This window comes from Ictalurus punctatus, chromosome 18, assembly GCF_001660625.3.
Source record: "Ictalurus punctatus breed USDA103 chromosome 18, Coco_2.0, whole genome shotgun sequence".
Lineage (NCBI taxonomy): Eukaryota > Metazoa > Chordata > Actinopteri > Siluriformes > Ictaluridae > Ictalurus > Ictalurus punctatus.
Genome location: NC_030433.2, coordinates 8,249,753 through 8,267,828, shown reverse-complemented (window position 1 = coordinate 8,267,828; position 18,076 = coordinate 8,249,753). Strand labels below are relative to the sequence as shown.

At 41.5% G+C, this 18,076-nt stretch overlaps 1 protein-coding gene across 5 annotated transcripts in view; it reads right to left on the bottom strand.

Moving 5' to 3' along the window:
- The window catches only part of nedd4l (NEDD4 like E3 ubiquitin protein ligase), a 64,180-nt gene that overhangs the window by 7,545 nt on the left and 38,559 nt on the right, over positions 1 to 18,076 (bottom strand). For 3 of the 5 annotated variants that reach the window (XM_017492554.3, XM_017492556.3, XM_017492551.3), the window contains 12 exons: positions 12,674 to 12,730; positions 11,974 to 12,075; positions 10,890 to 11,039; positions 8,069 to 8,266; positions 6,226 to 6,303; positions 5,973 to 6,027; positions 3,396 to 3,454; positions 2,909 to 2,974; positions 2,519 to 2,748; positions 1,635 to 1,756; positions 1,473 to 1,543; positions 146 to 241 (listed from right to left, as the gene is read on the bottom strand). In XM_017492554.3, the coding sequence (XP_017348043.2) occupies positions 146 to 241; positions 1,473 to 1,543; positions 1,635 to 1,756; positions 2,519 to 2,748; positions 2,909 to 2,974; positions 3,396 to 3,454; positions 5,973 to 6,027; positions 6,226 to 6,303; positions 8,069 to 8,266; positions 10,890 to 11,039; positions 11,974 to 12,075; positions 12,674 to 12,730 (1,284 nt within the window). The remainder of the gene's footprint in view (positions 1 to 145; positions 242 to 1,472; positions 1,544 to 1,634; positions 1,757 to 2,518; positions 2,749 to 2,908; positions 2,975 to 3,395; positions 3,455 to 5,972; positions 6,028 to 6,225; positions 6,304 to 8,068; positions 8,267 to 10,889; positions 11,040 to 11,973; positions 12,076 to 12,673; positions 12,731 to 18,076) is intronic. The other 2 variants (XM_017492553.3, XM_017492552.3) reach the window with 2 other exon arrangements.

Genomic DNA, 18,076 nt, shown 5'->3' with positions numbered 1-18,076 from the left:
AGTTTCTTCCCCTGTGATGGAGGGATTAGAGTAAAGGGTACGAGTGTAGAGTGCTACAGTGTGAGGTACAAGTACGCCCAGTGTTTGGGGTTTGAAGGGGAAGAAATTATTTTAAAAACACACTGAGGAGGTGAAGGTTCGGTACCTGCCCGAAGTTGTCCTCATCGATACAGAAGCGCAGGTCGAGCTCCGTCGGGTCGTTCTCCAAAATCCACTTCAGTGAGTTGTAGTATTCACTGTCCTACACACACACACACACACACACACACACACACACACACACACACACACACACACTAAACACTAAAAGCCAGGAACAAAATCTGCTTTGATGTCATCACATACATTACTGTGTAAATGTTTTGCCCCGCCTCATTTTATTTTTAATGCTAATTTAGTTTTAGAAAAGAAACGAGGCTCCAAAAGATCTGCAGGAAAATGTATCAGATGATCTTCTTATAAAACTGAAGGGCAGTTGCATGAACCTGAAAGAATGGATTTATCTATCTATCTATTTCCTTCCTTATTTCTTTCCTTCTTTATCTTCCCTTCCTTCCTTCTTTATTTCTTTCTTTCCTTCTTTATCTTTCCTTCATTCTTTCTTTCAATCTTTATCTTTCCTTCCTTCTTTCTTTCCTTCCTTCTTTCAATCCTTCCTTCATTCTTTATTTCTTTCCTTATTTCTTTCTTTCCTTCCATCCTTCTTTCTTTCCTTATTCCTTTGCTTCTTTTCTTCCTTCCTTATTTATTTCCTTCCTTATTTCAATCCTTCCTTTGACTGGGCTTAGTAGATTCCAATCATTTCTACAGCTTTAACATTTTAGCTCTGATTGACATCAAAAGAATCTTTTAATTTGAGATTTATTTGGAATTTATTGAACAATTTCTGTTGGTGCCGCAGAGAATAAAAACGCGAGCACGTGGAAGAACCTGTGCCGCGAAAAATTATTATTATTCTGTTTACTGTGTGAATAATCTTGTGCATCTTTTAAAGTATGTATTTACTTTTTAAAGGTAAATATATTTTATATCAGGATACAAAAATGAGAACAGATGTGATTTGTGATATTTGGTAAAATTAAGTGTTTATATTGTTTCTACTCCATCTGCCGATGTTTATTCCTGTTTTACTTGTACCCCCCGCCCACCGGAGAATTATCTGCCTGTGTGCTTGGCGATTTCAGACTGAGATGTGGGCGGAGTGAAAAGGCATTGGGGCGTGTCTATAAAACGACTGACTGGAGGCCTGTGCAAACACACACATGGAAGCAAGCGTTCCGGTCCATAAGCCAGTTTTCCAAACGGGTTTCCTCAGCCACATACTACACTCGTCAAGGCCACTGCTTAAATCCTTCATTTTTTTTATCGTGTTATACGTATTTATTCAGGTTATTTGTAGTAGTAAACCATATAAGATTTCTATCGCACCTTTAAAGAGCAAAAACGGTTGAAATGGGAGGGGAGGAACGTACCACTGACTCCATGTCATTCAATGTGATGGGTTTTCCCAGCATCATCTTATAAAAAGGTCGGATGAAGAAACCTGCAAGACGAAACACACCAACAGCATAATTAGCGTTCCTGAGGGCAGATTCTAAGATGGTAGTGTGCATCAATATCTCATGGTACCGTACCGTCCAGCAGCTTGCCGTGATACACCGCCATGCCCGCTACACGCCCGATGAACTTGAAGTACGAGAGATGATCCTCGTTACACAACCCTGAGTTTGAATTAATCTGGAGTGTGTAGTTATCTCTGCACACAAACACCACAAACACAACGTGGTTAAACAGGTCACATTAGCCCCCCCCCCCAAAAAAAACACATTTTAAAGCGGCAGTCCGCAAACTGTACTGTAAAGTATCTTAAACAGTAATATCATTTAAGTGTTCCTTAGAAAGTCTAAAAATCACGGCAAAATATTCCTACGCACTGGATCTTACTATATGTTTCATTCAGGCTTATGTTAAGATCTGTTTTTTCTGGCCTTTAAATTATCTCCACCCACAGCTGGAACACAACCGAGACGGTGTGAGGTTATCAGCGTTTTCACCTCAATTTTCATTACAATTCAAATTACTGCCACTAAGGGGAGAAATTACATACCGCCGCTTTAATGCAATACACAAATGCCTCAAAACACTGCAAAACATTTAAAATCTATAAGGTGATTTATAAATACCTGTATTTGTATTTTATTATTATTAATAACAGGCAGCTCACTTTATTTGTCATAAATAATCAGTATCTCTGATTATTATGTGTTATACTTTATTGTTCTTCTCCCCCTTTTTATTCCTTCCTTCCCATTTTATTCCTACATCGACAAACACAGACACACACACACACACACACACACACACACACACACACACACACACACACACACACACACACACACACGTGTATAAATATAGCACAGAGAAGACTGGGAGATTCTGCAGCTGCTTCAGTATCAGAAGGTATAAAAATAGCACGAGACGAATGAATGAATGAATGAATGGCTTTGACACTCACGTAGCAGAGTACTCAAACAGCCCATAATAAGGGTTGAACATCTCCTTAGATATAAGGAAGAACCACTCCCTGGCCACGCCCCCGTAGTCCAGCCCTTTCTCCGACTCAAACTCAATCCAGAGGCGGGACTTCAGAACGTCCGGCCTCTTCAGAGACATGATCCGCCTGTAGGACTCCTCGAATATACTGCCTCTGTGCAGCTTCATCTCGAAACGGTTAGGAATGTCCGCCTGGGGGGAAAAACACACACACACACACACACACACACACAGCGTTGCAATGTTTAGTTTTCTGAATAAACATACAATTAAAAATTCCATCTGAAGTTTATAAAACTTTAGAATTAAATATTATTAATGATGGATTTGGAGAATTTGTGTTGAATCTTACTGGCTTCTTTAACTTCTTCCTGAAGTAATCATACTTCTGTTTAAACTCTCGCGAGTATGGCACGGCCTGAGGAAGACACACGCACACACTCAGTGTGAGAGAGGGAGAGAGACCAAAAGAGAGACACACACAAACAGAAAAATAAAATGAGAGACCAAACAAAACACAGAGAGAGAGAGAGACAGACACAAAGAAATAAAGGGATACTCAGGCAGACAGACAGACAAACAGAGACAGACAGAAAGACACACACACACACAGATAGAGAGAGAGAGAGCGCGTGAGAGAGACAGAGCAAAATAAAGGTAGAGAGACAGAGAAGCAGACACAGAAAGAAATGGAGAGAAAAATAAAATGAGAGACCAATCAAGACACAGAGAGACAGACAGAAAGGGATACACAGACAGAGAGAGAGAAAGTGAGAGAAAGCGAGAGAGACTATTAAAAAAAAACAGACAAACAGAGAGAGTGAGAGAGAGGGACGGACCGGTCCTGTAATAGCGGGACTCTGTAGTCGAGGGTCTTCCCACTGTGTGTTCTTTGTGTCTGACAGAAAAACAGAGAGAAGCTCTTTAGAATCATGTTTAAAGTACCACAGGTTCCAGTTGCAGCATTTCTGGTACCAACAGGAACGAACGGTACTCGAGAACGGTGCTAACACTCACACAGCTCACTCTCAGAACATTTAACCTCCGGACCTGCCTGATCCGTTTCGGATGTCCTGCCTCTGGATGGAGCTATCATCTACTCCAATTCCAGACTGCTGGGACTACGGCTGCTTCTAACGCCATACAGACTTCATATAAGTCAATAATGAACTTTTTCACACTATCTGTTGTTACCCAGATGAGGACGGGTTCCCTTCTGAGTCGGGTTCCTCTCAAGGTTTCTTCCTCTTAAAACATCTTAGGGAGTTTTTCCTTGCCAGCGTCGCCACTCAGTGGCTTGCTCAGTTGGGATAAATTCACACCTTTAATATCTGTATACCATGTTGATATTTCTGTAAAGCTGCTTTGAGACAATGTCTATTGTAAAAAGCGCTATACAAATAAAATTGAATTGGAATTGAATTAACACCAGGGCTGCACGGCGTGGAAGTAAAAAACAAAAAGAAAAAAAAAGTTAAAAAATGTAAATAATCTACAAAAGGGCAGTGAGGGATATCATAATGGCATAGTGCCCCCTATTTATTGCACTTTATACTGTAAACATTATTTGAGGGGAAAAAGCATGGCGTTAAAGTAGAACTGAACGTAAAAATTGAATTTTTGTCTTTATTCGAGTAGGAACAAAAATGTGCTGTATGAGGGGTGCCATTATTTTTGTTTTGTTGCTGCTTCATGATAATTCGGTTTTGGTAAAAAATTTTTTTATATATTATAGCCTGTCAGATTTGTTGGAGATGTTTGCGGCGTTTAAAGCAACACCAAGTGTCTAATTTCTTCAAAATATTTACATTCGATTTCTCTCAGATTCTGATCCCCAGCACTGATCGAATCTTATAATGAACTTCATTTAAAGATGGCTTAATAAATTACACAAATCAACAAAAAAACAAAACAAGTTGATTATTAAATAATTACACAGCACAGGGTGTACTCTACATCACACACACACACTAACACGTAAACACTAACGCCGCTGTTTGGGGAAACATCACTGTGTTAGTGTTTTATACCCGAGGAAATAATAACAGGGCTTAATCATGTACCTGTTAATCCCATCAGAGGCGGGGGTGTGTGTGTGTGTGTGTGTGTGTGTGTGTGTGTGTGTGTGTGTGTGTGTGTGTGTGTGTGTGTGTGTGTGTGTGTGTGTATACACAGGTGACACTGCAGTGTTGCGGAACAAACAGGTGTAATATGACCCGAAGGATCAGATAACACACTGCCGTTGATCAGAGAGTGTGGAGCGAGACAAGAGCTGCAGGTACACAGCGCCGAGAGAGACATTTCCCCCTAAAACCCTAAAAACGACAACTAAAAAATAAATAAAAAAAAAAAAAAATAATAATAATAATAATAATAATAATAGGATTCCCCTAAAATCCTAAAAACTATAATAATAATAATAATAGGATTCCCCTAAAATCCTAAAAACAATGACTAAAATAATAATAACAATAGTAATAATAATAAAAAGGATTCCCCTAAAAACAACTAAAATAATAATAATAATAATAATAATAAAAGGATTCCCCTAAAATCCTAAAAACAATGACTAAGATAATAATAATAATAATAATAATAATAATAATAATAATGCTTTTACCCAATATAATTGAAACGATATTGTCCTCAGTGAATGCGTGAATTCTACAAGAAGACGTTAAAGCGTCACTTGTTTGTTATTGTTAGCGGCCTTGTGGACTTTGACGGCTTTATTTTGTGATTATTAATGAAGAAAACAACAGGCGTGGTGCTGTTCCGGGAAAACTAATCAATAGTGAGGTGGTGTGATGAAGCGGCGTCACTGTTACCACCCTGAAGGCCATTATTTTCCATCCTAAAGTGTTTGATTTCTCTTATACCACAGCAATTTGGCAATGATAGCAATTTTTATTTAACGTACTTAAAAATAAATAAATAAATAAATAAATAAATAAAGACCCATCTTACTTTTGTATCCCTTTATAGCTTTACATTTTCAGAGAATCTTCAGGACAGAGTTTACGCTCTGCGGTTTTTTTGTTGTTGTTATTAACTTTTAGAGAGAGAAATGTTTATAGCTGAGAACACAAATTAATTTATTTCGGAATAATTAAAACGTAACTACAAATGGATAAAAAGCATCACGTGGTGTTCTTTAATAAATTACAGATCGTTGTCGTTGGCGAGTCGCTGCGGTGTGAGAGGAATAAAACACTCGGTGACGTGCTGTTAGAGGAACATTATCAGCTTCAGGGTGAGAACAGGAATGCCACTTCATCACACCACCCTGGTGTTGATAACTTTCCTCTAACAGCACGACACACACAGTGTGTTATACCTGTGATTAGAAGGAATAATTTTATATCAGTGTTTCAAAACTGATTATTTTCTCAGCGTGTAGGGAACAGGGATCTTACTGTGGTCGATGTAGAACGTTCTTCCATCTGCGTGGACTCGCTCCTCCCATCCCGGCTGGGGGGGGGGAGAGGAATAGGTGAGCATACACATCTTTATACACAGAACTGACTCTCGTATCTCGGCATTAATTCACTCTTTAGTTTTTTTGCAGGCAGACAGACAGCAATAAGTGAGACAGGCAAGTTAATGTCTCTGAGTGAGCAGTAGTGCATTGTGGGTAATGTGGGTCACTGGTTGTCTTTATGGACTCACAGGAAGTGGGCCGAGGTCGCCGGGGTCCAGCGCTCCTTTAACCCTCATGTGAACGGGGTACTTTAAACGTGGATCCTCCTGAGGGATGGGGGGTGGGAGTAGAGAGAGAATTAGAGAGACAGACAGATAGATAGATAGAGAGAGAGAGAGAGAGAGAGAGAGAGAGAGAGAGAGAGAGAGACACAGACACAGAGAGAGTCAGAGAGAGACAGAGAGAGAGAGAGAGAGACAGAGAGAGAGAGAGAGAGAGAGAGAGAGAGAGACAGAGAGAGAGACAGAGAGAGAGAGAGAGAGAGAGACAGAGAGAGAGACAGAGAGAGAGAGAGAGAGAGAGAGAGAGAGAGAGAGAGAGAGAGAGAGAGATGAGCTCAGTCAGTCCTTTAACTCTCATTAAACAGAAGAGACTATTCACTCTTGGTTCCCCATAATGCACTGCTTCTCCCCTGAACAGAGGAATGCTTGTGTGTGTGTGTTTGTATGTAGCGCAGAGTGCAATACTGCAGCCTTACACACTGTACAATAGTGATACAAAATGCAGCAATTATTCATTACAAAAAAGAGCAGGCAGGCAGGCAGGCAGGCACACGCACGCACGCACGCAAACCAGGTGGCGCACTGACTGTCTTCAACCCATCTGCCTCAAGTGTATGCGCGCACGTGTGTGTGTGTGTGAGAGAAGTCGTGAAACAAGTAGGCTCCTCCATCTGTAGAATAACAGGCAAGTGAGAGATGTCATAAGGCCTTACGTCATCAGTATCCTGACTGCAGCTCAAAACACACACACACACACGCTCGCACAAACACACGCACACGTGCACACACACGTCATACTGTGATTCAAAACAAACAATGACGAGGCAAATCAGTGTGAAGACACCAACCAGCAGCAGGAGAAAAACATCTATATCTGATCTAGTTTTCATTCCGTCATCACAAAACAAACACCTTATTAACACTCGGTTAGTGTGTGTGTGATTTCATGGGTGAGTTAAAGATGGAGGTATCCAGCACAGTGTGTGTGTGTGTGTGTGTGTGTGTGTGTGTGTGTGTGTGTGTGTGTGTTTCTGGTTGATCAGCGTGGGAACGGCATCGTCGCTGCAAATCACCTGCTGAACAACACACTGAGTAATGAAAAAACCCAGCAACGGCCGTGTGTGTAACATGGTAAACACACACACACACACACACACACACACACACACACACACACACATACACACACACATACACACACACATACACACACACATACACACACACATACACACACACACACACACACACACACACAAACACTTTCTCTCTCTCTCTCGCTCGCTCTTTAAGAAGCACCATGATGCCAAACCAAGATATCTCAGTACATATTTTTGGAAATATTTCGCTTTTATTCCACATTAATGAGCTGAAAACCGTCTCGGTTTCCCAGGACAGGAAGTGGAGCGGCGCGCGTGACCCAGGAAGGAAGTTGACCAAAAGCACAAACCATGAAGCCAAAGTAAACGCTGTTTACAAGAGCAGGATAACTACTGTCTGTTAAATCACACATCAGTCACCCTGCATGTTACCGGTGTGTACAGTTTCTGAGAAGTTAGCTGTCTAAGGTGTATAACGGATTTGACAGTGATGGGGGATGTTTTTGTTGTTGCCATGGTTACGCTATTCTATGCAGAGCTCCAGAATCTAATTACATAACAGTTCGGCATTCAAACCATGAGCTGGGTAAAAAACCAGAACGATCACAGAGGAAAAGTGGTCTGTTGTTGTTGTTGTGTGTGTGTGTGTGTGTGTGTGTGTGTGTGTGTGTGTGTGTGTGTGTGTGTGTGTGTGCACGCCCGTGTCTCACCCATGTGGTCGTCCTGCTATTGTGGTCGATGAAAAACGGTCGTCCGTTGGGGGCGATCCTCATCTCCCACCCCGGGGGCAGGAAGCTCTGAGTGACCTTGTGTTGGGATTTGGGCGAGCTGTAAGGCGAAGGCTGAGGGGACTGCGGGTTCGAGAGTGTGTCCTTCACCGCCCGAGGATGCGGCACGCTATTGGCTCCCTGCAAACAGGAAGTAGAAATCATCAGCCGGAGTTCAAGTGTAGGGTTCTCGCTACGAAACTCACTTGCCCCACCTTACACTTCACATGGCTCCGCCTCCTGTTACTGTAAACCCTTGTTCATTAAAAATGGCAAACTTTAGGATCGCTTGTTTGTTGTCGCGTGCTGTTTGATTAGAGTGATGGGAAGGTGAAATACGGTGCATCCGGAAAGTATTCACAGCGCTTCACTTTTTCCACATTTTGTTATGTTATAGCCTTATTCCAAGATGGATTAAATTCATTATTTTCCTCAAAATTCTACAAACAATACCCCATAATGACAACGTGAAAGAATTTTGTTTGAAATCTTTGCAAATTTATTAAAAATAAAAAACAAAAAAAGCACATGTACATAAGTATTCACAGTCTTTGCTCAATACTTTGTTTTAGCACCTTTGGCAGCAATTACAGCCTCAAGTCTTTTTGAGAATGATGCTGCAAGCTTGGCACACCTATTTTTGGGCAGTTTCTCCCATTCTTCTTTGCAGGATCTCTCAAGCTGCATCAGGTTTGATGGGGAGCGTCGGTGCACAGCCATTTTCAGATCTCTCCAGAGATGATCAATCGGGTTCAAGTCTGGGCTCTGGCTGGGCCACTCAAGGACATTCACAGGGTTGTCCTGTAGCCACTCCTTTGTTATCTTGGCTGTGTGCTTAGGGTCGTTGTCCTGTTGGAAGATGAACCTTCATCCCAGTCTGACGTCCAGAGCGCTCTGGAGCAGGTTTTCATCAAGGACGTCTCTGTACATTGCTGCATTCATCTTTCCCTCGATCCTGACTAGTCTCCCAGTTCCAGCTGCTGAAAAACATCCCCACAGCATGATGCTGCCACCACCATGCTTCACTGTAGGGATGGTATTGGCCAAGTGATGACTGGTGCCTGTTTTCCTCCAGACATGACGCTTGCCATTCAGGCCAAAGAGTTCAATCTTTGTTCAATCTTTGGTCTGAGAGTCCTTCAGGTGCCTTTTGGCAAACTCCAGGCGGGCGGTCATGTGCCTTTTACTGAGGAGTAGCTTCCGTCTGGCCACTCTGCCATACAGGCCTGATTGATGGAATGCTGCAGAGATGGAAGTTTCTCCTTTCTGCACAGAGACACGCTGGAGCTCTGTCAGTGGGACCATCGGGTTTTTGGTCACCTCCCTGTGTAAGGCCCTTCTCCCCCGATCGCTCAGTTTGGCTGGGCGGCCAGCTCTAGGAAGAGTCCTGCTGGCTCCAAACTTCCTCCATTTACGGATGATGGAGGCCATTGTGTTCATTGCCTTCAATGCTGCAGAAATGTTTCTGTACCCTTCCCCAGATCTGTGCCTCGACACAATCCTGTCTCGGAGGTCTACAGACAGTTCCTTGGACTTCAAGGCTTGGTTTGTGCTCTGACATGCATTGCTAACTGTGGGACCTTATATAGACAGGTGTGTGCCTTTCCAAATCATGTCCAATCAACTGAATTTACCACAGGTGGACTCCAATCAAGTTGTAGAAACATCTCAAGCATAATCAGTGGAAACAGGATGCACCTGAGCTCAATTGTGTGTGTCATGGCAAAGGCTGTGAATACTTATGTACATGTGCTTTTTTTGGTTTTTATTTTTAATAAATTTGCAAAGATTTCAAACAAACTTCTTTCACGTTGTCATTATGGGGTATTGTTTGTAGAATTTTGAGGAAAATAATGAATTTAATCCATCTTGGAATAAGGCTGTAACATAAGAAAATGTGGAAAAAGTGAAGCGCTGTGAATACTTTCCGGATGCACTGTAAGCGTTTTAGAAGCGATGAAGACGGAAAATGGAGAGACACCGTGGCTCTTTCTGTGAAGAACGAGACAGCGGTCCTGGAACGCGCTCGCTTGCGGCAAATGGCCAAGCGGCACTGACTCCAAAGGAACAGGTTTCACACAGCGGCCAGTTAAAGACTGCTGCCAAGAAGAAGAGGGAAAAACCGTACACATGCTGACTAGCACGCAAACACACACACACAGCGATGAGGAATCAAACCTGATATGCACAACAGCTGCAAAGACCATTTCATCACACAGTGTTTCGTAATCATGCTCGAGGTTGCAACCTTGAGGCCCGAAAACGTTCGAAATACAACGTTTTGCTTTAAAGAGAGGAACTGGAGAAGCTGTTAGTTTATTCTTTTATATTTAAATCAGCTGAAGAACTGATGATGATGAACTGATGAAGAAGAACTATTCCGCAGAACTTGTATTTATTATTGTTTATTTTGGATTATTAATGGATTGTTATTCCGGCTGCTTTACAGATTTTTCTGAAACACTCCCATACCAGTATAAAAAGTAAAATGGTGAATTATTATTGATATTAATAATAATAATAACAATCATAATAATAATAATAATAATAATAGTAACAATAAAAGTGTTCTGTGGTGTTCCTTCAGATCAGATAGAAGAGAATTCAGGAGAGTTTTATAATCCCGAGTGATTAATAATCCAGGTAATACAGTAACAGAGTTAGTATAAAAAGACAGGAAACTAAAGGACAGAAAAATAAACTATGGAAAATGGATAGAGGGGACGGTAAGGGCTGGTCAGATAGAGGGAAGGATGAGTCTCACCTCTGGAGGAGTGGACAGGGTGACTGTGGGGGAACTAAGGCTACGAGGTCGGCGTATTTGGGGTTCACTAAGATGGCCGCTGGACGAAGGTGTAGTAGCTACAGCACCTCCTACAGCTCCTGCAGGAGAACTCACTCCATCCTCAGTGTGCTAGCAGAGGGAAATGAGGAGGGGGTTACGAGGAACAACGCATGCACGCACACACACTTTCATAATTCACTCCACACAGACTCTCATTTACACTATCACATATTCTAACAGACAGATAGATAGACAGGCGCACAGACACACAGAGACACAAACTGCGGGATACACAGACAGAAAAACACAGACAGGGGCCCCCACACAGAAAGATGGAAAGACAAAGACAAAGACAGAGACCGATACAGAGACACACAGACAAAGAGGCAGACAGATACAAAGACAATCAGTATGTTTACATGGGCAACAATAATCCGATATTAACCCTATTAAGACGATACTCTGATTAAGAAACTATGTACACATGTAAACAGAGATTATTGATGACCTTAATCCGACTAAAGTCATACTCGAAGTAAACACAAATGGAATTAAGACATGTGGAGTGTTCCTGTTATCGATGTGCATTACAGACATGTACACACCTTAACCACACTATTAACGCCGTGTGGGAGTTTTCACCGTATTGTGCGACAGGACACATACACACAGCAGTACGCAGTTTTGGACACAGCCCACGGTTTCAAGCAGTCATATATTAGCACGTGTAGCATGACAAATAATTAACTGCACTTGAAGCTTTTGTAAAGTTAACAATTAAAACACCCAAAACTGTATAAGGTACATAAAGACCAACTGTATGTTTGGAGGGAACATCGGACGGCGTGGCGCTGGGATGTAATGACGTGTGCCGTTAATCGATCTATGTTCTATAACACGTAAAACAGGAACATAAACGCAATATTCTAAAAGCGACTCATGTAAACACCTTTATCAGAATATTATACTGTCTTATTCAGAATAAGGTCAATAATGAGATTACTGCTGTCCATGTAAATGTAGTCACAGACAGACAGACAGATAGACAGTCAGTCTGCTGTACCTGGAGAATAGGGCGTGTCCACGTCGTGCTGCGGTTGTTGTGGTTGACGTAATAAGTTCGGCCCTTGGTGTCTTTTCTCTCCTCCCAACCTGAGGGCAGGGACTGAAACACGCACACACACACACACACACACACACACACACACACACACACACACACACAGTTAAACAGATGAACACTCAGTTTAAACCATGTTGGAGATTCAGGAGCCACTGATGCTGATCTGTCACAGATTGAGATCAGGAGGAAATGATGAGCTGATACACACACACACACACACACACACACACACACACACACACACACACACACACGATACACACGATACACGCGTTACACAATACACACGGCTCTGCTGCTTGGCCACCTGCGTTACAGATTCACGTTCGTTATAAGCAGTGGAGAGTGAAGATGATGATTGGGTTAGATATCGTGTTTAATTAAAAAGTCTGAATCCTGACTAAAAGCTATACACACACACACACACACCAATATAATAAAAACAAAAATCAATAATATAAAACATGAAGGCCGGGTATGATGGTAAAACAATCCCCAGTACACACCTCACCACGAAAACCAGCGTGAAATGAAAAACTTAATATATGAAATTAAAATAAATGAAAGGAAACCAGAAGAGTGTGTGATAGACTGAGGAAGAGGAGGAAGAGGAGGAGGAGGAAGAGGAAGAGTGTATTACCATGGGCTGCTCTAGGCCTGTGACCGTTTGGGCTCGGGTTCGTCTGGACTGCGACGTCTGCTGACACACAACAGCTCAGTTACACGACAGAGGCATCATGGGTAAGGAGGAGAAAAAGAGAGAGAGAGAGAGAGAGAGAGAGAGAGAGAGAGAGAGAGAGAGAGAGAGAGAGAGAGAGTGTGTGTGTGTGTGTGTGAGTGAGAGAGAGAGACAGAGAGAGAGAGAGAGAGAGGGTGAGACAGAGAAAGAAAGAGTAGGAGTGATCAGGAAGCATGATTAAGAAATATTCTCAATCAGAAGAGTGAAGGAAATATTTGTAATCAAAGGTGATTTTTAGGGTAGGAATGAATTTAAAGGGGAACTTAAAGGGACGGTGGAGAACATTTTAAAAATCAAAGTAGAATGTAGAAGCACAACAAAGTGAAGCTTTGTGAACACAGTGAATTTAAAGGGACGGTGGGGTTATTTTTTGGGAACAGAGTGAATTTAAAGGGACGCTGGAGGTTATTTTTTGGGAACATTTGGTAATTGGAGGTGAATTTAAAGGGGCGGAGTCTGTAATTTTGGGGATTGGCCTAAATTGAAAGGGATGGTGGAGGTGATTTAGGAATCAGAGTGAATTTAAAGGGGCGGTGTATGCAATATAACAGGGTAGGGAATCTGTGTGCTCAGGAGTGACATTAAAGGGATGGTGAAGATTATATTCATCACTGGTGTGAATTTAATGGCTCGGTGAATACTTATATTAAGTGCGAGGATTTTAGAGTCTGTGAATAAAGAAAAAGCAAACACTTAGAGGAATAAATGCCAGAGTGTAGTGATTAGACTGGATTAGACAGTGGATTAGATTAGATTAGAGCGTCTGAGGAGAGAAGTCAGAAGAAGCAGAACAGCTGAGACAGGATTGTTATCATGTGTGTTATAAACACTAACTCTTTCATTTCAACGCTGAGGGAGATGAACACGCTGACCCGTCTCTACTGCGGTCATTAATTAGGGATGCACCGAAATGAAAATTCTTGGCCGAAGCCGAATATAATGAAAAACTTACCGAACACCAACCACGCTTTTTTGCGTTTTTCCATTTATTTTGCCATTTTTTTCACCGTTGCATAAATTAAATAGTCAAATGTGCTTTTTACTATTTGGTGTAGCTTTTCAAAGAAAAAATCAATTACAAAAACTACAATTTCAAAATATTTAATTAACACATTTTTCACATTTTAAAAAAAAATCCAGCAGGCATAGGCTACCAACAAGGCACAATATAACTTTAAATAAATAAATGAGTAAAATAAAAATATTTTGATGTGGTCATCTTCGAGCCCCCTTGAATAGCCGATGTTAGGCCTATAACTGACCGCTGAAAGAATGGAACACTCTGTAGCCTGCAACAAAAAAGTGCACTGACAAGAGTGCAAAACATGGTTCTATTGGGTTCTATTCGGCTGATTATATTGGGGATGTATACCGCTCACGTCCCTGTACACCTCGCAGAGTATTATAGCAGATATAGTAGAGTTAGATACGTTGTTAATGTTATGTCCCTTGACAGATTTAGATAGTTTAAACTATAGATTAGTTCATGTAGTCCCCACTGGTTTTTCCGCTCCCAGTCCATAGTACTAGTTCATGTTTCTTGTTTTGTGTTTTGACCCTGTTTTCTGTGACCGCGACTCTGATTCCTGCTTTGACCCGTTTATGCCTGTTTGCCGATCGCCCGACCCTTTGCCTGTCTTGACTACATTTTTTGGATTACGATTTGGATTTGTCTGCCTGCCCTTAAATAAATACGTCTTTACCTGCTTCCATAATCTACTCCCTCACGTCTCGCGATGTGACAGAATACTCCGGAACAGAAACAAAGAAAACACACGTGTCCACAGTAAACATCCGAAGAGCACGTAGCTCGTGCATGCACGTGCCCCCTCATCGAGGTCGTGACATTCGCGCGTCTCACTCTGGTTGCTAGGCTATTTGGTCGCTTCATCAAACACGTCACTGTTCGGTCAAATTCATTCGGCCTTTTCACTTATTTCAGTTGCCGAACATTCCATTCGGTGCATCCCTAAAATTAATGAATAAATTTACTCCAGAGGAACTGGTTTAAAGCCAGGAGATGATGTCACTTCCTGTCTCTGCAGCAATACAGCACCAACATCAGCTGTGTGTGTATTTTTTTTTTTCCCAACGGACCCTTATTTGTGAAATAATCAACACGAAAAAATCAACAATATGCGAAAAACACACACACACACACACACACACACACACACACACACACACACGGTGTATTACGACTCTGTATTTTAGAATATAGGAAATATAAATGCTATATCTTTCCTATATTCTGGATTTATGAATCCCAGGAAAAAGCTACCACACAGAGACGAAACAAAATCCACAGAACACAAAACAGAAAAAAATAATCAGCCTAGACCTTCAGTATCAGGACCATGAGGAGAAAAAGAAAGAAAGGGAAAGAGAAGAAAGAGAAAAAGAGGGAGGAAGGAGAAATGGAAAAGAAAAGGAAGGAGAAATGCATTAGGAAGTCAAAAACAAGAAGAAGGAGAAATGGATGTGAAAGCTTAAATGGAAGAATAAACGGAAATGGAAGAACAACAGAAAGATGAAGAAGGAAATGAAAGAAGGAGAAAAAGAAGAAAAAATGGAGAGGAAGAGAAAGAGGTAGAGGAAGAAAAAATGAAGAAGAAGAAGAAATGAATGTGGAAGATTAAGAGGAAGAATAAATGGAAAAGGAAGAACATGAAAAAGAAGAAGAAATGGAGGGGAAGAGTAAGGGGCAGAAGAAGAGGATGATGAAGTAGAAGAAGAAAAAACACGAGAAAGATGAAGTAGGAAAGAAAGAATGAGGAGACAAAGAAGAAGAAGTAATGAATGCGGAAGATTAAGAGGAAGAATAAACAGAAATGGAAGAACAGCAGAAAGATGAAGGAGGAACAGAAAGAACGGAGAAGAAAAAAAAAAAGATGTGGAGGACCACAAGAAGAAGAAATGGTACAGGAGAGAAAGAGGTAGAGGAAGAAGAAAAGAGGCAGAAGAGGACTATGAAGAAGATGACGATGTTCCTCACACTACAGTTCATTAGCCAATCAGATGTTACATTATTACTGAGTTAACGTGAGCTTCACTTCCCGTCATTACAGCGAGATGATTTCATGAACAGGTTTGCTCACGTTCAGCTCGGGGAATCTGCATGTACTAGTGTAGCGACTAGCAGCTAATAAAACCACGCCATGACGTGTCTCTTGGCATCTCCAATCCATCTCCTGGTCCACACGGAGACGCAGATGATCCTGTATGGCTGTGTACTTATCCTAACCGTGACACTGACACCAACCCGTATGAAAGCCGTCGCTCCGTCAGTCACAACCCCACCGACTTCATATATACGCTTCATTAAAAAGTTATAAATATTACAATAATCAAATTAAATTGGTTTAAAACAAAAATAAATAAATAAATAAATAAATAAATAAATGAAAGTACTGACCCCCTACATGTTGACTTTTTAAACAGTTAAACATTTTTATTTTAGTTTCAGGATTTCAGAACCTCCAGGATCTTGAAGTGAAGCCCGTCTTACCTTCTGACCCTGAGGAAGACATTTAGTGTCCACGACAAGGCTGTGAAGAACGCAGCGAGCTTCTCCCAACATCCGAAACGACAGAATTCCAACACAAACAGACAAAACATTCATAAAAATCCACTGTGTGAGAGAAACATCCTCACGCAACCTCAAACCTCAAACATGCCAGACTGCGAGCACACCGACTGACTCATCCGGCAAGTCCGAGCACTTCCACTCCACCTTCAGAGGTGTTTCTCTTTCTACGCTCACCCCCAAAAAAAAACAACAAAAAAAAAACCCTCCCAGCTAAATAATTCACAGATCGACTATCTTGGCCACGCCCCCTTCCGTGCAGCAGAAACTGTTTCCACCAAACAGTCACGAGAAAGTGAAAACGAAAACAAAAACCAAGACGAATCTGTATGTCTGAAACTACTCAAACAACCATGAGAGCGGTCCTTAAACAACACAAACACCTTCTCAGAACAACAAAAATAGCAAAAGGTCACATGATGGGTCTAATAACTTCCACATATGGTTTTAATATATGATGTTTATGAGAAATCAGTAACACACATCCATACATTTTCACTGGATACCAAACATTCCTAACGAACACAGTTTGATCACCGACACACACACACACACACACACACACACACACACACACACACACACACACTCGTTTTCCGATGGATGTAAAGACAAAATGCCAAATGGTGGACACAAATTATGATCAGGCACTTGATCTCCAGGCCAGCAGGGGGCTAGTACTCTGTATTCATAATATTAAAAAATTATAAATGAAGGCCTGCTACAATGAAGGCCTACAATGAAGGCTTGCTACGATGTCCAGCATTACGTAGTTTTACTTCATCATTCCACCTAGATTTTAAAAGTCATCTTGACAATTTTATCATACTACAAAAAAAAGAAAACTCAGAAGAAGAAGAAGAAGGTAAAGCTCTCTGTTTACTTTGCTCGCTTTGGTTTCTGCTCTCCAGCGCCGACTAACTCAACCAATCAGAGAGCTTCGATACGTTCGCTAGGCTGAAACGTGCAAACCCAAAAACTGCAGCTGTTACGGATGCTCTCGGTCTCCGCCCACTTCCAAAAAACATACAAAAAAACCCCAAACATCCATTTATTCTCAGCTGGAAAGGGGAATAGCATGTGTGTGTGTGTGTGTGTGTGTGTGTGTGTGTGTGTGTGTGTGTGTGTGTGTGTATGTGTGTGTGTGTGTGTGTGTGTGTGTGTGTGTGTGTATGTGTGTGTGTGTGTGTGTGTGTGTAGGTGTACGGCCAATAACAGCATTGAAGCATGTTCACGGCAAACAAACTGCTACTGTAGAGCAAGACCCACCCCCTGGGCGTGGGGCATACAGTATATACGCTCCACAGAGCATTTCATAGGAATGAACAAGATTAGTACATGATAAGTCAGCAAAAAAGAATTTTCAAAGAAGTGACAAACTATAAAATTCAAAAGAAAAAAACTTTGTGTGTGTGTATATATCAATCATTGTATTGGTGATTTCAGGAGCATTTTAAAACCTTAGTTTCAGGGTTTAATAGCAGTATTTCCGAACGTAATGATGACACACAAACATGCCTCATCCAGTTGTACGTACATGACATCCTACATTCTTCTGATCAGGCCTCCAGGGAGAGAATCACTTTACAGAGAGGCGAGAGGTAGTTACACAAATACCAGAATAAACGGTTTCTCCTAACAATAACAACACAAATTGAAGAGCTCCCACACACACACACTCACACTCTCTCTCTCTCTCTCTCTCTCTCTCTCTCTCT